The sequence below is a fragment of the Rhinolophus sinicus genome, chromosome 7 (assembly GCF_057876585.1).
Source record: "Rhinolophus sinicus isolate RSI-liver-muscle chromosome 7, RSI-T2T, whole genome shotgun sequence".
Classification (NCBI taxonomy): domain Eukaryota; kingdom Metazoa; phylum Chordata; class Mammalia; order Chiroptera; family Rhinolophidae; genus Rhinolophus; species Rhinolophus sinicus.
In genome coordinates this window covers 50,589,348-50,614,105 of record NC_142507.1, presented here as the reverse complement: position 1 = coordinate 50,614,105, position 24,758 = coordinate 50,589,348, and the positions used below count along the sequence as shown (strand labels likewise).

Genomic DNA, 24,758 nt, shown 5'->3' with positions numbered 1-24,758 from the left:
ATGTACACTAGAAAAGAATATATAGTCTCATGTTCTAGGATGAAGTGCTCTATCAATGTCAATTATGTCCCTTTCATCTAATGAGTCATTTAGGGCTGATCTTTATTTATTTTCTGTTTGGATGCTCTATCCATAGCTGTCAATGATGTATTTAGGTCTCCTGCTATAAATGTGTTTTGGTCGATTTCTCCCTTTAGATTTGTTGTAGTTGCTTGCTATATTTCAGTGCTCCTTGATTGGGGGCATAAATATTGATGACTGTTACGTCTTCTTGTTGGATAGTCCCCTTTATTAATATGAAATGTCCATCTTTGTCTCTTGTTACGTTTTTTATCCTGAAGTCTGTCATCTAATATCAGAATGGCTACACCTGGTTTTCTCTGGATACCATTTGCTTGGAGAGTCCATTTCCACCCTTTAACTTTGAGTCCATATTTGTCTTTTTAGCTGAGCTGTGTCTCTTGGAGGCAACATTTGGTTGGGTTTAGTTTTTTTTTAATCTAATCTGCTACTCTGTGCCTTTTTATAGCTGAGTTCTGTCCATTTACATTTAGGGTGATTATTGATAAGTGAGGATTTCCTACCATTCTATCTTTGGTTTTCTGGTAAGACTGTGTCTCCATTGTTTCTTTGCCTTTTTGTTGCTGTCTATTATTTCAGTGTGGTGGTATTCTATGATTTTCTTTTCTGTTTCTTCTTTTATTATGTTATATATTTCAGTTCTGGATTTTCTTTTTTGAGTGGTTACCATTAAGTTTATGTAAAAGAAAGTTTGATATTTAGAGTATTCCATTTTCTTTAGCTTGCTTACTTTCTCCATTCCTGTAGTCCGGTCAGGCCTTTACTCTTTGCCCTTTTATGTTTTTGTTGTCACAAATTATCCTTATTTATGCTGGTCAAATAGCCTCCTTCAGTATTTCTTGTAGTGCAGGTCATGTGTTAGAAAAGTCCCTCAGCTTCTGTATGGGACTTATTCCTCCTTCATAGCTAAAGGATATCTTTGCTGGATATATTATTTTGGGCTCATAATTTCTCTTTCGATAGTTTGAATATTTGATTTCACTCCCTTCTGGCTTGTAGAGTTTCTGCTGAAAAACCTGATGATAATCTAATGGGCTTTCCTCTGTGGGCTACCGTCTTCTTTTCCCTGGCTCCCCTGAGGACTCTTTGTCGTTAATTTTAGACAGCTTCAATACAATGTTCCTTGGAGAAGGCCTGTTGGCATTGAGGTAATCACGTGTTCTATTTTCTTCTTGTATTCGAGGATCCAGTGCTTTCCACAAGTTTGGGAAGCTCTCCTCAACTATTTTGTTTGACTATAACTCTCCTTTCCCTTCTCCCTTTCTTCTCCTTAGGGTATGCTTCAGTCTACATCCAGCGCCAGCGCGGTCCCACGTCTCTGCACTTTCCACTTCCCTCCTCCCCCACTCGCCCAATTTGCCCACCTTTAGATGATTTCAGTTGCTCACCTCTTAGTCTTGCCTGTCTGCTGCACAGGAATTCCTTTGTAGAATTATAATTGTTTAATTTGTTGTAAATTCCAGGGGAGATTTCAAGAGGCTTACCTCACACAGCCATTTTTATGATATAAAACCAAAGATCTATTTTTAAACGTATTTCAAAGTTTCTGAAATAAGGCAAGATATAGCTCAGCTAAAAGCAGTTCAAGTAAAGTGTTGTATAGGCAGGAGTTAGGCAAAAAGGGGGATGCAATACAGAGATGGAAAACAGGGGCAGGACTTGTGGCTAAATAAGAAGTAAAAACATCCTCATAAAGGAGCAGTAGGGACAGTGATTGGAAGCCCAGGCTTGAAGTCACTGCCTGGTTTGCATCCCTGCCTTTCTACTTACTTGCAAAATGGGGTGATGTTAAGTATCTGCCTCATAGAGTCGCTTAGAGGATTGTGTGTCCATTCCCATCAAGGCTTTTGAAACATATAACGTAAGCCCTTGAAAACTAACTATTAACCCACGAGTGATACTTTTAGGGTGAAACCAGTCAGTCAAACCTCAGGGCTGCTATGATTGGCATGTAATCATCTGGAGCAAAGTTGACTGATGGAACAAAGACAGATGGCATCAGCCACAATATACCTCTCCAACAACCCCTGACATCTGTCAAAATGGATTCCTGGATCAGATGGGCCCTGATTCTGACTCACTCACTGAAATCCTATATCCATCATATTGGCCTTTGCTGCATGATTTTATAGTTGAAAAATGTAAGTTACATTTCAAAAGTGGATATTTTATGTTTTTAATTGCACATGTACCTGTGTGAAAGCAGTTTTAAAAAGTATTTTTACTATGTTTATTGCAGCACTATACACAATAGCCAAGACATGGAAACAACCGAAATGTCCATCAGTAGACGACTGCATTAAGAAACTATGGTACATTTATACAATGGAGTATTAGGCAGCCATAAAGAAGAATGAAATCTTACCATTTGCAACAATATGGATGAACCTAGAGAACATTATGCTAAGTGAAATAAGTCAGACAGAGAAAGGCAAATACCATGTGTTCTCACTTATATGTGGAATCTAAAGAAAAGAATAAATGAATGAACTAATCAGAAACAGTCTCAGAGACATACAGGAAAAACTGAGGGTTGCTAGATGGGAGGGAGGGTGGGGGTTGGGGGAGGGTGAGGGGATTAGAAAGCATAATCGGTAACCACAAGATTGCCACGGGGATACGAAAGTCAATTTGGGGAATGTAATCAATAATGTTGTAAAGATTTTGTAGGGTATCCGATGGACACGTGTCCCATTAGGGAGACCACCTCAGGGATGATGTAGATGCCTGATCACTGCACTGTACACCTGAAGCTGAACAATAATGTCAAGTATAATTTTATATATATATATACACATACACACATATACACACAAGAAGCGGAGTACAGCATTAGGAATAGAGACATTGGAAATGTAATGGCTGTGTGCGATGTCAGAGGGATAGTAGATGACGGGAGGGGGGTTATCACTGTGTGAGGGATGTAAATGATAAATGTCTAACTATTACATTGTTTTGTACACCTGAAACTAATAAAAAATTTAAAAAATAAAATAAAAAGAATTTTTATTTTATTGAAATTGTCTGCATTTTGGTCTTCTCCATTAAACTCTAAGTCCAAGTAGGAAATAGCAGCGCCCACTCACTGCATGGGTGTTTTAAAGCAAATTCTATCAGTAGCGTAGAACCAAAGATCCAATCTATGAGGTGGGGGTTAGGGTGGGGGTGGTCGAGGGGCCGGGACCTGTTTTAACAGATCTCCTGAACGGTGGAGGGGGATTCCCACTTAAACTTTTGGCGCAAGGCTTGCTTTGAGGTTGACACTGTGTTTCCCTGAACATAAGACCTAGCCGGGACCATCAGTCCTAATGCGCTTTTGGAGCAAAAATTAATATAAGACTCGGTCTTATTTTACTATAATATGAGATTGACTCTTATATAGTATAATACAAAACTGGGTCTTATATTAATTTTTGCTCCAAAAGACGTATTAGAGCTGATGGTCCCAGCTAGGTCTTATTCTCGGGGAAACACGGTAGTTTCCCTTCAACAGTAATTTGTCACTTTAAGGCAAACACCAGGAAGTTGAAAGTGGTAACAAAGGGGCGAGGAGCAATGGGGATACAAGGCAGCTCCCAACCCCAGAGTGAGTAGTTGACAGTACAGAAAACTGCAGCTGAAAACCAGACATTAATTTTTTCAGCCCAAGCAGGCTCCACCCACATTTAATTCTCGCTGAGGGAGGGAATGGGTGCAGCTCAGTCGGCGGGATGTTGGCTGAAAGAGGAGGTGCAGGAACAGCCCCTCCCAAATAGATGTTGCTGTGTTTGCACTTTGCTGCTTTCTATTTCATCGAAAACGGCCAACAGTGCAAAACAGCCTACGGATCGCAGGTGAGGGGTCCGCCCGGTGCTGCAGGCAGGAAAGGCAGTGAGATCCGGTTTGACCACAGAGCTCTCAGCTCTGGGCAGGCCTCTGGGTCTTGCAGGCCCGGGCTCCCCTATCCCACACGAAGCAATTCCCTGAAGCTAGGAAGACAGCAATCTGGCTTCCCCAAAGGCACCGGTTGTTGCAGGGTTTATTCCGATGCTATGGCCAAGGTCTTCCTTGAAAGGTGTTAACTCATGTGGGTTTTCTGTCATTTGTCATCCTTTCTTTAGGACAAGTTACTTCGATCCAGCCCTGTGGAGATCCCTGGAGACAATGACCAAGAAAAGAATTGCCGTGATTGGGGCAGGCGTGAGCGGGCTGGTATCCATCAAGTGCTGCCTGGAAGAAGGCTTGGAGCCTGTCTGCTTTGAAAGGACTGATGACATCGGAGGGCTCTGGAGGTTCCAGGTAAATCTGGTTCTTTAACACTTGGGACCCTCGCTGCAAGCAGGTGCATGAGTTGTTTTATCTCGTGCCAGGAAATATGATGGCCTTGACAGTGACTAAATCTGCTAGAAGTCAGCCTGCTGACCTCTTCTCAGCAGCTGTCACCTCTCTGCAGGTTCCTCTTACCCTGGGCTGGCTGCAAAATGGGACACGGGTGTCATTTGTTTTCATTTTACTGATGTTTAGGAAAATGGCATGAGATCGTTTTCATTTTAAGAGTTTTCCTGCTATCCAGTATGGGGTAACGATGGGGGGAGTGCAACTCAACAACAAACATTAAAAATGTAAAGTGATTCAAAAATTTCGAGTGGTTGCTCCTGGTCTGCGTTAGTAGGTAAGTGATCTAGACTACCTGATACAACTCCTTCCAGGACCCCCCTGTTCAATCTTCTCTGACCTTCTTCTTTCCCTTTATCTTCTGAATTCTGGTTCACTTTAGATAATTCTCTAATAATCCCAGCCCTTTGGTACAATATGTAACACAGCTGCCTTTGTTACTTTGAACTTTTACTTCACTTGAGAAATCAAAACAGCAGTTTAAAGTCCGTCTTCAGAAGTAGGCAGAGGGCACCTGTGACGCGGTTTTCTTCTTGCGTATATTCAGTTTTAAAGTCCACTTGCTTTAATGTGCACATGCAGCCCTATAACTTCTTACTAATAGTCAAGGAATCATCCACTTAAATGAAAGTTACGCTTATTAGTGCCATAGAATATCAGCCTCCTTTCCTGATCTCCAAAGTGACATGCATTGTGTTTGCTTTTAAACAAGCTCACTTTCCAAACCAGGGAATGGCATTGAGGTGTCCAGATATGTTTCCTATTTCATCAAAACTAACACAGTGTTAACCAGCTACTTAGAAGTGGCTTCACAACATCCCTTATTTACACAGCAGTACAGTCCTTTGGCATCCTGGCTCTGTCTTTGGGGACTAACTCTGTTTGATACGAGTCCTTACACAGATCTAGAGTGGATACCCCTTAGCGGACCACACCGCCCATGGCTCTGTCATAATCAGTCTCGGGCACGGGCTGAAAAGGCTGTTAGTGCTTCATAATCAATAGAAAATTATGCTTTGGAGCTTCAGCCACCACAGAGTACAGAGGTTAAGAACACAATCTGGGGTGAAATCCTGTGTCTGCACCCTCCTCGTAGTGTGACATTGGGGAAAATCAGTCACCCTCTCTGCACCTGTTTCTTCATCTTTCATTAGGAGATAAAAACACTATCCACAATATAGAGTTTCTGTGGGGACTAATTGTGTGAAGGAATAATTGTGTCAATCATTAAGACACTGCCAGGTGCACAATAAGGGCTACGTGGCAGTTATCACTCAGTAGGCCCGGGGTGGGGCCCATACACCTTGTATCTCTGGTAAGCATCCTAGTCAGGTTTGGCAACTGCTGACTCAGCACAAAATCAGTCAAGGGTCCACCGTCCTACCTGATTTCTGCTTTTATCTCTAAAGCAGTTTACAATTGTTCTCTGTTAAAGACTTAGGAGTTTTTCTCTTATCCTCTTATCAAAATTTCAGCACCCTGTAAACTGCTTCCGTGAAAATAAATAAGCTTTATTTCGTAATAACTCTCTGACTTATGGTAAGACAGGCCACATCTGTGTCTATTACATATATCATATATGCTTTGCATATATTTTCATACATACATTATATACTTTACGTACACACACACACACACACACACACACACACACACACACACCACTATATTGCAAAGCCAAGTGTGATACCCGGCACATATTAGGTACCAAACATATTTATTTTTCGTAAATGAATCCTTGAGACGCAAAATGCCTTGAGGGGCTGCTTAGAATGCTGTGGAACTAGAGACCTTCATTCTCACGTAGTCCACAGTCACACATTTGTGCAGCCTGAGTCCTAGAAACACCCATCAGCAGCAGATTAAACACATTTTCCAAACTGATGCTGGTTTCCTAAAGACTTCCTGTATCTGAGATCGGCTTCTCTACCACAGCCTCGCTTGTTATTTGGAGACTCGCTCTCCCCAATCCTACGCCCTAACTTTTCTGTAATTTATTGGGGATTTCATACATAGGACCATCCAAAGCCCCTTGGATTCCACCATTGCTACCAGGTGTCCAGTAGACACAAGGGATTCAGGGCTTCCATTTTCTTTCTGGGGACAGGTCCCAGGGGTTCAGTATCTATTTTTTTCTTCTCAAATATCATCACTTGCGTTTTCTTATCTGTATTCCTCTTTCTCTATTCCACCTGCCAAACAGGAGTAGGATTCATCACCTGTCCACTTTTTGTTATTGCTGAGTACTTTCCAGTCATAATTATCCCCCTTATCCAGGGGGAGATGTCCCAGGACCCCCAGTAGATGCCTGAAACCATGGATACCCAAATTGCCAGTATCACGACGCTTGCGCCTTGGGGTAGTTATGAAGTAAAGTAAGGGTCACTTGAACACAAGGACCGTGATACCATGACAGTCCATCTGATAACTGAGATGGCTACTAAGTGACTAAAGGGCAGGTGGAGTACACAGCGTGGAGACACTAGACAAAGGTATAATTCACATCATGGGCGGGTCCGAGAGGGAGGGCACCAGATTTCATCAGCTACTCAGAATGGCTCGCAATTTAACACTTAGGAAATGTTTATTTCTGGAATTTTCCGTTTAATATTTTCAGACCGAAGTTGACCGTGGGTGACTGAAACCTTGAAAAGCAAATAAGGGACGACTACAGTATATATAAGTTCTCAGATATTAATTTCAATCAATTCTTGGTTTCATCAGTAATGTTCGGTCAGACTGATGTTGGAAAGTGTACAAAGTACAATGTACTACCTTATACTCTCTCCAGCATAAATTCTCATTGCACCGCATTTTGGTAACAACTAACAGTCTTTGAATTCAGTAAAAATGAGGTAAAATGGGAACACCTACTAGATAGAATCTAAGTTAGTACATTGATTCCTAGAGAGCAATCTCACAAGTATATATAAACCCTTGGAACTTACTGAGGCTTTGAAATATATAAAATATTTAAGACTATTACTTAGATGGGCAGTTCTCACTTGCAATCTCATGCTGCTGTAATCCGGTGACAGTTGAAACTGGACATCTGCTATGGTCTCTTTGCTCACGTGCATAGAACTGCAGCTGGGACAACTAGAATTTCTGGGGCTGGCTGCACATCTCTCCATCCCAGACAGTCTCTTCAGGGGGCTCGCTTGGGCTTCATTGCAGTACAGTGGCCTCAGGGTATCTGGACTTCTTGCAGGGCTGCTGACTTCCACCAGAGCCCGCTTTCTAAGAGCCCCAGGCAGATGCTGCCAGACTACTTACGAGGTACTCTTGGAAGCCATTCAGTAACCTTCCAACTGCATGATGTTGGTGCAAAGCAAGTCTAAAGACAACTCAGATTCAAAGTAGAAAGACTACATACACGAGGGCACAAATACTGGGAGATGTGGAGGGTGTGTGTGTGTATGCTCGTGCGTTCATTTATGCATCTATGAGATTTTTTAAATAGCATTTCTTTGAGAACACTTTTTGAAATGTTTATTGTCTTCTTGTAAACGATGAAGTTAATTCTCAAGTTGCTATGAATGCTTCTAATTTACTGCAGGAAAATCCTGAAGAAGGAAGGGCCAGTATCTACAAATCAGTGATCATGAATACTTCAAAGGAGATGATGTGCTTCAGCGACTATCCGATCCCCGCTCATTTTCCGAACTTCATGCACAACTCCCAGGTGCTGGAGTATTTCCGGATGTACGCCAAAGAATTTGACCTTCTAAAGTATATTCGATTCAAGGTAGGGGATTTTGTAGGTATCTTTGGGCTTCAAATTGTTAAGTACATGAATATGTGGTTACATGTTTCGATCCCATCCAGAAAAAAATATTCATGGAAAGGTCCCCATTTTTAGATTTTGGCCCCAGATCCAGTAATTCACCTGCCAGAAGGTTTCCAATGCCTTCCTGTGATACTATTTAAGTGCAATAAAACAAATGAGGGGAACTGTTGTCCCAGTTAGACAAGGGGACTGACAGGCATGGGGACTTCTTTTTCCACAACTTGTCCGCTGTTTCTTGGCCCTTTTATACTTTCCGAAGTATTCTCCAATACGTGATTTTATGTGATCATAACCTCCCAATGGAGTAGTTATAGAGCAAGCAAAGAAGTTAAGTGGTGAAAGGGGAAGAACACTGAATTGGGGAAGAAAAACTTGCATTCTAGTCTTTGTTCTCTTGTTAATCACTTGTGACTTAGACAAGAAGTTCCTTAGCTTTGATGTGTCCTCATTTTCCTTTCTGTAAAACTATGACTGTACTCCATCACTTCAGTGGTTTCTTCCTGCTGTAAAGTCCTCCTTGATTTTCTATCATTTTCAGCCACAGCCATAAAAGAACAGATATTTCTGACAGCTGGCAACAAGCCCAAATCTCCTAACTTTTCTTTCCTGGTGATAAGAACTCTTAAGATTTACTCTCTAAACAACTTTCAAATATGCCACACAGCAGTGTTGTTATCACCACATTGTACATTACGCCCAGTACATAGTCATCTCATAACTAGAAGTTTCTACCTTTTCACCACCTTCATTCAATTCCCCTCCCCTAGCCTCCTTCTATTTTCTCATCATACTGCAAAATCATGCCTTTTCTGTTTAACAAGAATAATTAAATAATATACAGTGAGAATTTCAAAGTAAGTTACTTTCAACCCACTGGTATTTCCTTCGGTTGTTTACAGTAAAAATGCAAAGACAAAAAATAAATTAATTCAGTGATTTCACAGTCTAGTTAAGGAGATACAAAAGTGAAGATAATTTTATTATAAATAGTATAATTGATAAAAATAAAGTTTAGACCATAGATAATGTCAGCCAGATAGTCTCCAGCAAAATGGGTTTATTCAGGGACAAAGAACTGCAAACCATGCGACCATGGAGGCCACATGTAAGTCCCCTAAAACAAAGGAGAGGGGACTATTTTTATGGAAGGGAAGAGGAAGGTGGGTGGGCGGGACCAAAGAGTTCTCCCTGCTGTGCTTGGAGATTGACATGGGACGTGCACACTCAGCCTTCTTGCTTCCCTACTTCATTTTCAAGAAGGTTTCTGTTGACCGTTGTTTAACAAGAGTTACAGGGTGATATGCTATAGAGCTTTCTAGACTGCAACTCAGGGGACGGCTGCTTACGCCATCTGGGCGTGAGGCATCAGGCAGCAGGGACGTTTTCTTAGAGGATGTGCTATCTACAGGTTGAAGGGTCAGTAGGAATCAGCCAGATAAAGGAGGATAAAGGGATGATCCAGTCAGAGGCACCAGCCTGTGTAAAGGCAAGAACATGACCGAAAAAAACTCAGAGTAACGCAGGATGGCTGGGGTCCACAGGTGCGGTGTGTCTGTTTGTCCACAAGACATTATGGTTGTAGACCAGAGAAGCACATAGGAACCCGTTCTGCATGTTTCCTCAGGCTGGGCAGACTAACCCAGGTTTGTTTATTTATTTTTCAATTTAAGTTAAAAATTACACCACTGACTATCCATTTCACAGCCTTTTTCTTCATAGTTACAAGCAACATAGGCATTTATCGGAGCCAAAGAGAGGCTCATTTACGTAAATGAGCCACTGAGATGCTTTTCTCCTCCACTAGGAAGGGAGCCCTACAGCTCAGCTGCATGTTTAAGGCTACACAGCGAGAACAGGACTTGGGAGTAAGAAGACATCAGAGGGTCTCACGATGTCTGGGGGTCAGGGGAGGAAAAGGCATTGAGCGCATGGAGTGTCTTAGTGTCTCAGAAGCACAGAAACACAAGTTTTAGTGAAGTGTCACATTGCCTTTTGGCCTCGTACAAGAGAAGTGGTTTGCACATTTCTAGAAGCAGAGGAGAGTGCAAAGTTAGCTGGCCAACTGTGTTTTATTTAGCCTGCCTCATGGAAGTTTTCTCACTCTGACCATAAACCCCCAAAAAGTTCTTATCTGTGGAGTACGAAAATCAAATATCCCTGCGTGAGCCCTATCATGTGAATCCAGCCCTTTGTGCGACGCTCTGTAAGGAGAGTGGTGTCGGGGACGATGCCCACTGTACAGGCCACGGGTACAGGCCCTGTGGCCATCGCTTTTCTTTGCAGACCACTGTGTGCAGTGTGAAGCAGCAGCCTGATTTCCCCACTTCAGGCCAATGGGAGGTGGTCACGGAATCTGAAGGGAAAACGGAGGTGACTGTCTTCGATGGGGTCATGGTTTGCACTGGCCACCACACCAACGCTCACTTGCCCTTGGAAAGCTTCCCTGGTGAGTAGCCTACCGGGCAGGGAGACCCTTGAACCGTGCCTGTGACCTGATCCCCGAGAAATGGGGGGGTTTCCATCTGAGTGATTACTTATCCTGATTCTGCATATCCTCCAGCAACACGGTGGGGTAACTGTGTTACTGCCCTTCGGGACCTGGAGATAATGGGAGTTTGGGAGAGTAAAGTTGAGACGGCTCTATATCTACTTTCACAATGACTGTAGTTTTTCTAAGAATGACAAGCAAGACCATGGAGTTGATCTGTATTATGTTGGATGAGGACGTATTTCAGAAATCGAGGAAACAAACAGAAATACTGAGTGTATAGGAAGAAATTAGAGCTCGAGGAAAGAATTTATCGGTCTTTGGCCTGGATTCTCATTTGGAAAAAAGAAAAGTGTACACTCCAGAGTTTATTAAAACATATGCTCCAATTGAATATGAGTAGGTATTTAAGGAGGATGAACAGACAAAAGAGAATGGAAGCTTTCCAGAGTAGTTTGGATTTCTGGGTCTACAAACCCAGAATACAAACAGGTCCTGAATGACGGAGACTGCTTACGGGATGGAAACCACAAGGTTCTGCTCGGAGGCCATGGGAAAAGAAAACAGGCAGAAATGTCCAGAGGCAAGAGTGCAGCTGAGTAAAGTGAGAACGTGTGGAGAGTGTAGGCTTAAAGTCTACACACTGCCAAGGAAAATGATTTGTCAAACACCATCAGGTAAGGCATCTAATTATTTTCCCCTCTCTTGCAGGAATTGAGAAGTTCAAAGGACAGTACTTCCATAGTCGAGACTATAAGAATCCAGTCAGTTTCACTGGAAAGAGAGTCATTGTGATTGGCATTGGGAACTCTGGAGGGGATCTGGCCGTGGAGATTAGCCACACAGCCAAGCAGGTTTGAATCAGCAAATTATTTCCTTTGCTTCACTGAGAAAGCTGCAGATGGACCCAAGGGGGAGTATGGAGACCTGCACAGATCTCGTCAGCGCGGATGACAAATGCAGGGCTTGCTTGCATTGCCTCACTGGCGGCCAAAGTTGCCAGTTAGATTCCCATCACCCAGTTGGCCTCACCCTAAGGAATGAGGTCATGACCACAGAGGGGGCTCATAATCCCAGGCGGCCGTCCTCTCAGAGTGGGCCTTGGCGTTGAAGGAGACCCAGTAATTGCTGGGAGAGCTTCTTGAATGCAGCGTTCGGAAGTGTGGTATTCTGCTGACCCGCAGGTGTGCCAGGCTCTCACGGAAACACCCAGGGTCACTGAGCTTGGCACTCAGCATGGTGGGGAATTTTCTTCTTCACTCCCCAGGAGGAGAAAAGCAGCAGTGTAACCGGTCCAAAGACCCCATGCATGTCAGTATGAAAGTGTCACCCTGTGGCACGTGCAGAGAGCTCACCCCAGCCTTTGCGTACAGCTAGGGAACATGGAATGACATGTGCTCTACAGCAGGGGTGTCCAAACTTTTTTGAATATTTTTTTTACCAAGGGCCATATGCAGTAAAATACACAAACAGCCGGGACACTCACTCGAGGTGAAGTACGTATTGCCTCACCTGGTTTATTTAAGTAAACTAAATGTATTTTTGGAATTTGCTGCAGGCCAATTAAAAATGGATTGCGGGCCGCAGTTTGGAACACCTCTGCTCTATAGCAATTTCTAGGTCCTTCAGGGTTGGTTTTTTTTTTTTTTTTTTTTTAAGGTCATAGATTTTGAACTGGGAAGAGAGTGTCTTCATCATTAATCCCTAGGGAAAAACATATTGTTATTCATGTCGTTATGGAATCATATCTTTATTGTCAACAGGTAAATGCTAGCCGTTCTTCAGTAACTTTAATTAAGCTGTGCTTCTCCACAATATGTTTTCAATTATTACTTTTTCTAAATAGAAGTCTAATGCCACAACTTTCTTAAATGACCTGTACTAGAAAGTCCATTCAATAACACTTCTTCTCAGTACTCTAGCACCACAAAAGTGATTTCATATGTTACACTGTGAATTAATTCAACAAGGATGTATCAGGAAATAGCCTTAGAAACAAGAAAGGATAAAAACGTGTGTGGGTCTTAGGATAAAACGAATGTGCTACGTAGGCGGTGGGGACCCAAGGCAGGAACCTTCTTTAATGTCACTGGCTTGTCAAACACTCAGTCAAAAGGGAGCTGGGCCCTGTGTGCACTGAGGAAATGTAGATTGCCAGAGAACAAAGCATCCAGAGAGGGTGGGGATAAGGTGGCTGTGTCCAGGAAAACGCATGGGAAAATGATGTCCCCATAGCAGGGACAATAGTGTCACTACTAAGGCAAGTGGAAGAAACTCCACTGCTGGGTTCAATTACACGTATTAAATTGTAGGCAGGAGAAGCTGTTTGTAAAGCAAACATCTTAAATGAACCATAAATTTCAGTGTATCAATGACATTTTAGTATCAGAATTCTGGTGCTTATAATGCTTTTGTGAAGAGAAAACATCCCTTTCTTGTAAAACAATTTTCCTTACATTGTTTCTTAAAAATCCAAATATGCAAATATGCTGTTTGCTTAAAACAAGGTACAGATGGAAAACTAAACTAAGAAGTATGAGGACAGCCCTTAAGCATGTACTGAGAGCTTATTACAGGAGTATGCCTTACCCTTTACAAAAACCCTGTTTCTCACAACAACCTGTGATGTATGCAATCACTGTCACTATTTTATACATAGGAAACCTGTATTGAGGCTCCGAGGATTGACACTCCTCATATACGTATAAAACAAAAGTGATAGAGATTGCACACAAAACCATTTCATTCCTAAGACCATGCATGCTCTTTCAACTGTGACACCTAAAAGTGCTTAATTATGAGAGCATTAAGGTCACCATCGGTGAGAATATATGTGAAGGTCATGATCATATCCCTCTGTGGGCAGATTACCGTTTTCTTACAGCTGAGACAAATGGCCATCAGGCAATGTGTGTATATGTATATACCTTACAGCTCACATCTATCTATAGAGAGCTTTATGATGTAGAGAAAGTAGGCTCTGCCAGGTAATTCAAGGTCAAACTTTGATCAGCTCTGAACATGTACTTCAGGCAGCAGAGGACATCAAAAGACTGTCCAGTTTCCTGTTATTCTACCAGCAATCTTCAGTTTTTCCATTAAATAATCAATGAGACATTTCTTAAATACAGGCTATGGAGTCAGTGAGACCTGGGTTGGAAATTCCGCTCTGCCACTTACTACATGTATGACCTGAGGCCACTTATGCATCGTCTTCATGCCTCTTGCTCATAAAACAGGGATCACAATACCGACCACAAGAGGTTGTTGTGGTGATTAAATAAGATGCAGATACAGAACCTGGCGTAGTGATGTACAGGTCACGATTCTCAATAAATGGAGGTGTGATGATGATGTGTCGGGGAGACTGAAAGATGTGTGTGCCCTCCTTCCACACCAGAGCGAGCATATCTGGAGGGACAGAAAATAAGAGTGTTTAACTTCAGGTTTATATTCTCACTGATGGTGACCTTAGGTGCTACCATAAATAAGTACACTTACATATTACAGTTGAAAGAAAACAAAGTTTACTATCAATATCAATGATAAGTAACAGGTTTGGGGTAGTAATTAAAACAATGTCAAAGGCAAGAAAGACTGAGGACTTTGAATTAAATGATATTCCGTTGCTATTAACTTTATTATATCATGATTTTAAATGAGTTGGATGGGGGAAAGTACTAGAAAATTTCAGAAGATGGAGACAAATTATCAGCCAGAACAGTCAGTGGTGTCTTCATGGAAGAGCCAAACTTGATCTGGATCTTAAAAATGAATAGGCTTTGGAGAATTAAGAGGATAGAGGGGCCTTTTCAGGGAGGTATAATGACATTAAACAGAAAGGCAGTGGTGGTTCAGACCAAGACATATTAGTTTTGGTCAGTGAATACACTAATTCAATTATAAACTTAAGTTTTTGAAAGAAAAGTGGTAGGAAACAAAAAAAGATTATGCAAGGTCTCAAAAGCCAGACTAATGAATTTAAACTTAATTTGAAGTAAATGTGGTACTTTTACAGGATGACGAGCCAGAGAATGGTAAAAGCAAACCATTTTTTCTCACGCCCCAGGTTTTCCTCAGCACCAGGAGAGGGGCTTGGATCATGTATCGTGTGGGAGACCATGGATATCCTTTTGATGTGGAGTTCCTTTATCGATTTAAACATTTTCTGAGAAAGATTGTTGGTCAATCATTATTAAATGCATATATGGAAAGACAGATGAACCAAAGGTTTAACCACGAAATGTACGGCCTGAAGCCTAAACACAGGTATGTTTCCAGGATGGCAGTGGGGCAGTAATGGCCAGGACACAAAAAGAAGGACTGTTCACATAGGCTAATAGTGGAGCTACCTCTACACATACATTAAGAAAATCCACAGAATCTGAGATCAGATTTCTACCTTGTCCCCACAGAAGCCCAAGATCTACTGGTCTGTAATCTTCGGTCTAGGACTCACCTTGGCATCAACCATGTGAGCATTTCCCCAGGTACCAGTTCTTTTCCATGACACCCAGTGACGACAATAAAATGGTAGCAGAGGGCAGTGCATCAATCATTCAGCCTTCAACACTGAGCTCCTCCTATAAGCCAAGCATTATACTGGGCATGAGAAAATAGAGATTAAAGACCTACTAGGAGTATTAATACAAATAGTAACACCTCACCTATCTGAGGACTTCGTGCAAGACAAGCCTGGTGCTAAATGGTTACAGGCATCATCTCATGTAATGCTCACTACAGCCCTCCCTATAGCTTGGTGTTTCAGCTCATTTTACAGATCTAAAAATTGACACTTAGGGAAACTCATTTGCCCGAGAGCACATAAGAAATCAATGGCAGACTCGAGAAATGGATTTTACCTTAAATACTCTAATAGAAGAGAGACAATGGAATAAGACAGAGAAATGCATGGCATGTTCTGCGGTATGAAGGGTGGGAGTCCTCACACAGCCAAGGAAGGAGACTGTGAAAGCATTTCTAGAGGCTGCTTTTAGGTGCCTGTTTCCCTCCAACTTTTAGAAATGTTCACATTTACTTAATACAAAATAGTAAGTACAATGAGCACCTATTTACCCTTCATTTAGAGCCACCTATTAACAGTTTGCTTTATTTGCTTCTTCTTTCTCCCTCTCTGCAAAGATAGATCCATACATATGTACTATACATACTATATAAATTCATGCATACATACATGTTTTTTTCTGAACCATTAAGTTGCAATCATTAAGACATTTTAACCTAAATTATTCAGCATATATTGCCTAAGAAAAAGTGTACTCTCCTATATAAATGTAACACAATTATCACACTTGCGAAATTTAACATTCAGAAAATACCCTTACCTAATATATCACATATTCAAATTTCCCAAATTGTCTCAATAACATATCTTTATAGCTCTTTCATTTTTTTAATCCAGGATCCTGTCATGTATTTCACCACTGCATTTAGTTGTCCCGTCTCTTTCTCTTAATGTGAAATAATGCTTCACTTTTAAAAAATCCAAGCTGATTGTTTTACAGAAATTCTCTAAATTTGGACTTGCATAGTTATTCTTCCTTTATTATGTGCAGGTTAAAATTTCTAGCACAAACACTCACAGGTGTGTCTTCTCGGTAGCTCACATCAGGAGTCACGTGCTAGCAGTTATCCCACATGAATGTGGTTAGATTTGATCACTTAGAAAAGGTGGTATCCACCAGGCTTCTCCTTGGTAAAGGTATTTTACTTCTTTGAAATTAACCAATGGGGATGATGCTTTGAGGCTGTGTTCCCCAAAGAGCTTTCAACCATTTATTTCGCCTAATTATAGAAACTGTAGCATGTACAATTTTCGTGATTACAAAATAAATTGAGGCTTCATGGAATAACAAGAGACAGTCAAACAAATAGGATAAGGAAGTAGCATTCTAATTATAACTACAAGACTTGGGATAGCAAAAAATACGCTGTGGGACCTGCCTGTCGTCTGGTTTGGCTGGAGTATATGGCAAAGATGGAGGAGACACTGAGTATGTCCCCAGGCTCATTGGGCAGGTACCTGAAAACCTGTGTATGCTCTGCTAAATGAAAAGTTTGGAACAAAGAGAGGCCAGCGGCCGGCCCGATGGCTCCATGGTTAGAGTGCTGTGCTCATAACACCAAGGTCGCCGGTTCGATTACCACATGGGCCAGTGAGCTGCACCCTCCACAAGTAGATTGAAAACAATGGCTTGAGCTTGGAGCTGAGCTGCGCCCCCCTAACTAGATTGAAAAACAACGACTTGACATGGAACTGATGGGTCCTGGAAAAACACATTTCCCCAATATTCGCCAATAAAAGAAAAAAAAAGATGACAGTCCAGAGCCATTGAAAGATTTTAAGCAAGTGAGTGACATAATGATAAATACATTTTGGAATATCAACTCCAAAAATGATGTAGAAGGTAGACGGAAAAAGGAAGGAGCACGAGGCCCCAAAGACAACTGCAATAGTCTGGGTGAGATAGAGACTACATAACACTACTCTGGGATGTTAAGAGGAGAAAGGGCAAAGGCTTGGTGGCTAGCTGTAAGACTCACAGTTTTGTGGCTTGGGCACATTATTATTCCTTGAGAAATCACATGCACTCTCCAAATCAGACCATTCTTCCTACCCTTCTCCAACATCTTCCATCTCAAAGTCATCTACGGTCCAACTTCTCCTCTGAGATCCTGATCTGTGCCAACATACATTAGACCTTTCCCAAATTTCATGGATAGCCAAGAGGGAGACCATTGGCATATTGTTTAACCACCTCCATCAAAGTAGAATTTTAACTATGTGTTACTGATTTCTCTCTCTTTCCCTGCCCCCTCTCTTTGCCTCCCCAATGTTCTCTCATGTATCCTTGTTTTGGTCTTTATCACCATTCACAGAGCCCTGAATGAGCAACCAAAATTCGGTGATGAACTTCCAAATCGTATAATTTCTGGCATGGTGAAGGTGAAAGGAAATGTGAAGGAATTCACAGAGACAGCCGCCATATTTGAAGATGGCTCCAGAGAGGAGAACATTGATGCTGTTATCTTTGCAACAGGCTATACCTTTGCCTTTCCTTTCCTTGAAGATTATATCAAAGTAGTCAAAAACAAGGTATCCCTGTATAAAATGGTCTTCCCTCCTAACCTGGAAAAGCCAACTCTTGCAATCATAGGCTTAGTCCAGGCCTCCGGTGCCCTCATGCCCATTTCAGAGCTGCAAGGACGCTGGGTCACTCAAGTATTTAAAGGTAAGTGGCCATGGAAGTCAACTAGTTAATAACTTGGTAGTATGTTTAAGTTCTTGCCTTTAAATAGCTGACACTATTTCTACAGTTGTAACAGTCCCTGACGTAAATTAGTGCTCAAAAATTAATTACTGAGTGAATATAAAGTACTAGTTTATAACCATGGACACATATTAGAATGTCCTGGGAATTTTCCCAAAATAGACATGCTTTGCCTCATGGTGTTTATTTATTAAGTCTGGGGTGGGGCAGACATAAGATCTTTGAAAAACGGTTTCCCAGGTCATTCCAATGTACACTCTAGATCAGAATCCCCTCACCTAGATTTCAGACACCTGGGATAGATTTGTCAGGCCAAAGAAGTTTATTTTCTTTCACTATAGCTAAAGTCAAATATAAAAATGGTGTGATTTGATTTGTGGCCCATAATTAAGACCTGGATAAAGAATGGTCCACAATGCAGAAGATTCGACCTCTCCAATTCTCACTTTCCCCACTTTATGTCCCCTCTTTCACTTTTGGCTAGAACATGAGGAAAAACTTTGGGGTTTGGAATAGAGGGCTCAATGGGAGTCAGCAGAGTGATATGGTTTGCAAAGGGCTTAACTGTATCTATCGTCATTAAAAAATTATAATGTCCTACAATGTAAAATTGTTCTCTAAACGGATCAGAGCTCATCCAAAGACATGTTTTAAAAGTGAAAGTGGGGTGCAGTAAAAGGAGAGACAAGAACAGTTAAGGGATTTGAAATAGTGCCATTTTAAACATAACTGAAGAAGCTGGAGAGGATTAGCCTGGAGAAGATAAGATTCAGGGGACATTTGAGTTCAAATATCTGAAGAGGTGTCTGTTACCAAAGGATTGTATTTGCTCAGTATCTGCTCAAAGGGTTGAACCAGGACCAAGGAGTGAAATGTTGAAGATTGCACAATATCATTAAAAACAAACGAACAATTTTTTTTTCCTATCAGCTGGTGCCATTTCAAGATGGAATGGGCTGTCTATGAAATTGTGAGGAATCCAAACAGAATAGGAAGAGAATGAAAAGTTCTGGATGGCCATTTGACCGAGCCAACATGGAGTGGATTCAAAGCTCAGGACAGGGAGAAATCAGATGAGCTTTAAGGTTCCTTCAGACAAAGAAATTATTTGATTATAACAGAATTTATTTGATTATAATATAATTTGCCACCATTAGTAATGTTTCACTAAAACTATTCTGAACTCTGATTGCAATTACAGCTTCCTCTTCCCTAGAGAAGATCTTCATGGTAGCAGAGAAAAAAAAGAAGCAATGGTGTTAGAGATGATAAATCAAAAACGTTCCAATTTCCCCAAAGTTCTATCATTAGTTAATTCCTTTCAGTTCTAGACAGTAGATCATATGCTACTTGAGAACCCTGGACCAAGAATCAAATGCAAGTAACCCATGAAGCTGGCTTAATTCCAGTCATATTAAATGGATCTTTTAATTCAGTCAATTGAGTAAGAGGAAAAAGTCACATTAAATAGGCCAGAGCATCTTATGTTAAATAACTACGACTCTTCCAGGACCAAGTGACTTGTTGAAAAGAATAGGAAAAATGCAAAGAGTCTCTATTACAGCTATGGGATGAGGGGGTCTTAGGGGAAATGCACCAAAAGCCCAGCTTCCTATGCTCACAGAGGCCTGGTGTTAATTCCTCCAGCTTTCTTCTAAGACCTGGAAGGGAGGAATCATTAGACGAATCCCTATAACTTTATCAAAATACCAGCAGGAACCCCGAGTTTTCAGTTCTCCCCACAGCCCTCCTGTCTACCTACTACATTCTCGCCGTTCTCATCCCTGAATTCTGCCTTCACTGTATCCATTTGAAACTCTCGGGATCAGTTTCTCTAGTTCTTTCATGGATGCCCACCTCAGCCTGTCCCCTTGCCCGGCCTATCCTTTCCCCATTTTCCTTCCCCCTCTGCTGTCTAGAATTACTGTGTTATTTTCAAGGAGATATTGCACCATTTCCTAGGACACCAAACCCACTTCCTTGCCTTGACTGAAATCGAGTTTTCTTTTGTCTTACCTCTTTCGTAGCCCTCTCAAAAGCCCTTGCGAGTGTTCATTCACCAACTTTCTTTCCTTGAAAAGCATATGAAATTACATCAGCTCCCATAAGAAAGCATTATGTCTTAGCATGCCATTCAGGTTCCTGACGAACTGGACGCAGCCTGCCCTGGCAGGCCCATTCACGAGTCTTTACCATACGTCCTAAAATCTTCTACATGCCCTGATGACAGCCCCACTGAGCAGCAAACTCAGCAGGTATCTGGTACCTGTACTTCTGCTTCTGTCACTGCTTGACATGGTCCCCTTCTACTCCTTATTTGTACAGGAAAAAATGTGTATTTGCTCCCTCCCTTAGTAGAGTATTAAAAGCTCTTTATATAAAGAATTGTGTTTATTAGCCTTTGTAGTCCAAGCCCAGCCCAGTGCCTAGCACATGGGAGGATTCTAATAAATATCTAGTCAAACGAATGCCAGTTTAGCTTTGGAGGGAAATGAAGATAGAAACTCTACAGCAGACACTTGTCTGAGGATCTGACCTTCTGAACTACGTTAGCCAACTTCCAGGCATGTGAAAAGGCTGGACTGGACTTGAACAGCAGAATGGCGGCCACGTCTCCTTTCCCTTGGAACATTATCTTTACACAAAACAAGTCAGGAGTCGAGAATGTCAGGATTACCTAAGTACACCCTGCCTAACGCCTGAGAGCAGACGACACACCTACTGGGACCCACTTCCAAGGAATTATAACTCAGGCTCACCTTTCCCACCTGTTAGAAGCCTCTGAACTTCACCTCTTCCTTGTTCAACGACAGCCTGCAGCTCACACTTACTGACTTGAAGGAATTCTTTGAAGTCTCCAGAACGTAGTACTTGTTAGTAGGTTTCCAGTTCCTATGCAGGTAACTTCACACTTAAATGTTCGGCTTTTCTCTTTAGGGCTGAAGACATTACCCTCACAGAGTGAAATGATAAGAGATATAACTAAGGCTCAAGAGAAAATGGACAAAAGGTAAGAAATTCTCCCAGGAAAGTAGGTGCTTACTTTCTCTTCACTTAATTCTTAATAAAAGCAATAGTGTACTGTATTTATCTTTCTCATGTTAGTTTTCAGGATTTAGGTTATATTCTGAAGGAAAAGCAAATAATAGTTTGAGACAAGAGAATGCAGAAATAGCACCGAGAGGTTTGTTATGGGTGAGAAAGAAGAGACAAGCTGAGGAAAAGTGTTGAAAAGCCTATGTTTAGGGCCTGAAAGAAGAGTCCTATAGGAAAACGCACATGGGGAGAAAATCAGGTATATTGTTTTTGCAAGGACTGCTTCAAGTGCTAGTAGAGCTGCCACAAGACAGAAGAGCAGCAATGAACTACTGAGCGCAGACATGGTCGAATTCCAAACCACAAGTAGATTTACAAATCTGCAGAGGCCACCGGGCAGGCCGTCGCCAGGGGACAGCATGCTCAGGTCACAGTGGCTCCTGGTGTGAACAGCCTGTGATAAGGGAAGGTGGTACGTCGCTGATTGCTTAGTGCTTGGGTGACACAGTCATTTAGCATCTGAACTTCAGAACTGAGCTTATTCACTGGGTGACTTTTATTTACACAAAGTGGAAGCTAGTTTTTCCTTCCTTCCACTGCCGAACTTCTGCAATCCGTATTCTATGTGATATGCTCTAAAGTCTCTCCATTTTCTCCCTGCTAAGTTCCCTGCATTGTAACTTCTGTCCTTTCTTTTGTAACCTCTCTCTTGAAGGTCATCCAGGGCTAAGTTCCTTTTCCTCCCTCTTACTACTGAGTTTGTGATTTGAACTCATCCTTCCGGAGTGCTTTCTTTCTTTGCTTTTCTGGCACTGAAATACCCTATTCAACTTTCCCTCTCTTTAGACGTTTGTCTAGGCACCTTCACACTGAGCTGTCCCTAAGGATATAACTTAACCTTTATGGAGGGTTAACTACCTACACATAACGTTTTGTATGTGTGAGTTTATTGACTCTCTTGTGAAACCTTCATGACGAGGACAGCGTTTCACCCAGTCCTATAGGGTAACTGCACGCCTACCAACCTTTGGGCCGGCATCACATCCACAAGGGAAAACTCTCAAATTCTGTCCTATCTTCTTTCTTCTAAACTTTAGTTCCATTTCAGTAAATACCTATTTGACCATCTTTCAGTTCCGTTTCACCTGTTCTACCTCAAATTTACAGTCGCTCAGTTTTCCTCTCCTTGTTTTGGATTCTCTAATCCTAGGAGCCCTTCTAATCTCAATTAGCTTCACCTGGCTTTTCTCTACTACCTTCTGTTCACTGTTCTTTCTTTCATTTTCAAAATAGAAAGGAAAAAGAGGAAGTTATCAGGTAGCTTTCCAAATCCCACTCCTTCCACACAGGTATTGCTATTACCACACTTTCCCTCTAAAAAGCCCTGTTAGCTCTTTAGATCTATACTTAGTGTAATCAGTCATTCCATTTGGCTCCATTGGGAGGAGGGTAAGTCATTCTCCCCCCTCCCTTCCAGATTCTGAATTAACATTGGGAAGTCCTGCACTGTGGACCCCACCACCACTGCCCTCATAAAACAATTGAGGGTCCCAAACTTGAGAATTTTCGTGGTGGGTTCTCTCTTTCTGATGACATCCGAGTCCCCTGGATCTCGATCTGCCATCCTTGCGTCCTGTATGTGTCCTTGTTTTCCACACACGCCTCCGCTACTGTAGGTGGTGCCTACGGATATTCTATACGCACATTCTACACTCATTCCTATTTTATTCCTTCACTCTGATGGTCCCCTGACTTGTAACACTTTCTTCTTTGTTCTCAGCTTATCTATATCTGCCATATCCTTCAAGGACTTAGTATAGCTCTGTTTTAACTACCCACTTCTACATTGCTATTTAGCAGTCTGAAACCACAAGATTTGCCAAAAGTCGTATATTCTTCTGTTTCATGTGTGTCTATCATATCTCCTCCAGTAGATTATAAAGTCCTTAAGGATAAAGACAAAGTCTTATCTTTCTTCTCTATTTTACAGGGCTCCTAGCCCAATATTGATCCAATAACAGGTTCTCAGAAAGCACTGCTTGATTTCTTGATTTATTGACGGACTGTTGACAACCCCGGCTTCTGTCTTGTCTGTTTCAGGTATTTGGAGAGCCAACGCCACACCATTCAGGCAGACTTTATAGATTACACGGATGAGCTTGCTCACATGGTGGGTGTCAGGCCCAACCTGCTGTCTCTGGCCTTCACCGACCCCAAGCTGGCATTGCAGTTATTATTGGGACCCTACACTCCAATCCAGTATCGTCTACAGGGCCCGGGAAAGTGGGATGGAGCCCGAAAAGCCATCCTCACCATGGACGAGCGTATCAGGAAGCCTCTGATGACCAGACAAGTTGAAAGCAGTGGTTCCATGATGTCAACATTAATGATGGTCTGGGTCATGCTCGCTGTTGTTTCCTTTGCCATAATTATAACCTATTTTTAGCAGTTCCAGTGTCGTTGCCCCGGTTTTCTTTGGGGAGCTGGATCGAGAGATGCCTTCAGGAGAACTCTCAGCTTCACATTGCCCAGAAATCTGCTTTTATTTCTCTTTCCAAAGCATTAATCCTCTTTTCCCTACAATGAAATCCCAGCTTTTCATTCAAAATGGATTAAAGACTTGAATCTAAGACCTGAAAGCATAAAACTCCTAGAAGAAAACATTGGGGATAAATTCCTTGACATGGTCTTGGTGATGATTTTTTGCATTTGACACCAAAAGCAAAGGCCAAGAAAAGTAAAAATAAACAAGTGGGACTATATCAAACTAAAAAGCTTCTGCACAGCAAAGGAAACCGTTATACATCATTGGTTAAGAGATCTTGCTTCTTTGCCTAATTACTCCTGTGTTTAAGGGAAAAACCCAGAAACTTGGTAGGTAGTAAGGAGTAGCAATCAATCCTTCCTACAGAATCAAATTACTTGTGTCCTATGTCTGAAACATGCAACATGCAGAGTTTACTGTGGACTGACTTACAAGTGCTATCAGAATACAACAGTGTCATCGGCCATCCCATTACATTAGAAAAAGACCACTCTGAGAAGTTCTAAATTAAATTATAGCAAGCGGGAGGGTAGAAGAAAGAGGCAAAGAGGTTAATCAGTTAACAGCTGCATGGAAAATCATCGAAAGACTTGCTCACATTCCTGAATGAATGTTTACAACTCGGAGTTAACTTCCAGGTAGCTGTTGCACAATTATCTAAAGAGAAGAGCCAGCAGCCCGCCACCAGCACAAGTGACCACCAGTGCCTCCATACCTTGCTACGCATGACCTTCCCGGACTGTTGCCCACAACCCGTCCTCAAGAACAAACGCTTCTTCCTTACAGACTTTGCACCTATCCCAGAACTAGCCCCTCTTCACTTTTCCCCACGCCCTTTATCCATAGCCAGTGCAAATTCTTTCAAAACAACTTTCACCTTCCTTCTCGAAACCTGAGATACGAAGGAGCCTGTCGATGCCAGGAGTGCATAGCCCTGCCGCTGCTGGTGCAGACGGCGTGCCCCAGGACCCCGTCCTTTTCTGGCTGGCAGCTGGCTCAATAAACTCTATCAGAAAAGCTTTTGGCCATGAAAGTTTTTGTTTCACACCCCCAAAGCAGATAATCCAAGAATCATATATATTTAGCTTTACAAAGACAGTTTCTCTTCCTAACAAGTTTTCCATTGGCTGATATATAGTGGGTGTGCTTCTC

The 24,758-nt window shown here is 42.0% G+C and overlaps 2 protein-coding genes across 12 annotated transcripts in view; one reads left to right on the top strand and one right to left on the bottom strand.

The window, feature by feature from the left end:
• The first annotated feature begins 3,597 nt into the window (after window positions 1–3,597).
• On the top strand, window positions 3,598–24,628 carry LOC109439642 (flavin-containing monooxygenase 5). The gene is made up of 8 exons (XM_074319244.2): window positions 3,598–4,359; window positions 8,015–8,203; window positions 10,529–10,691; window positions 11,445–11,587; window positions 14,803–15,002; window positions 17,634–17,986; window positions 20,963–21,035; window positions 23,162–24,628. The coding sequence occupies exons 1-8, from the start codon at window positions 4,108–4,110 to the stop codon at window positions 23,505–23,507; spliced, it is 1,719 nt and encodes a 572-aa protein (XP_074175345.2). The 5' UTR covers window positions 3,598–4,107; the 3' UTR covers window positions 23,508–24,628.
• LOC141568683 (ATP-dependent chromatin remodeler CHD1L-like) overlaps window positions 12,281–24,758 on the bottom strand; it is a 30,678-nt gene continuing 18,200 nt past the window's right edge. For 6 of the 11 annotated variants that reach the window (XR_016021767.1, XR_012491907.2, XM_088799549.1 and 3 more), the window contains 2 exons: window positions 15,193–15,316; window positions 12,281–14,144 (listed from right to left, as the gene is read on the bottom strand). Coding sequence is in view for 5 of the 11 variants with exons in the window: in XM_088799556.1 (XP_088655682.1) it covers window positions 15,293–15,316 (24 nt within the window). In the remaining 6 variants the exon portion in view is untranslated. Of the gene's footprint in view, window positions 15,336–17,983; window positions 20,098–24,758 lie in introns of those variants that run through there. The other 5 variants (XM_088799550.1, XM_088799557.1, XM_088799554.1 and 2 more) reach the window with 4 other exon arrangements.

Excerpts from the sequence above, each read along its gene's own strand:
- LOC109439642 (XM_074319244.2), top strand. The coding sequence starts at position 4,108 with ATGCTATGGCCAAGGTCTTCCTTGAAAGGTGTTAACTCATGTGGGTTT. Across the intron at positions 4,360-8,014 it reads GAGGGCTCTGGAGGTTCCAG|GAAAATCCTGAAGAAGGAAG; the intron begins GTAAATCTGGTT and ends AATTTACTGCAG. Across the intron at positions 21,036-23,161 it reads CAAGAGAAAATGGACAAAAG|GTATTTGGAGAGCCAACGCC; the intron begins GTAAGAAATTCT and ends TGTCTGTTTCAG.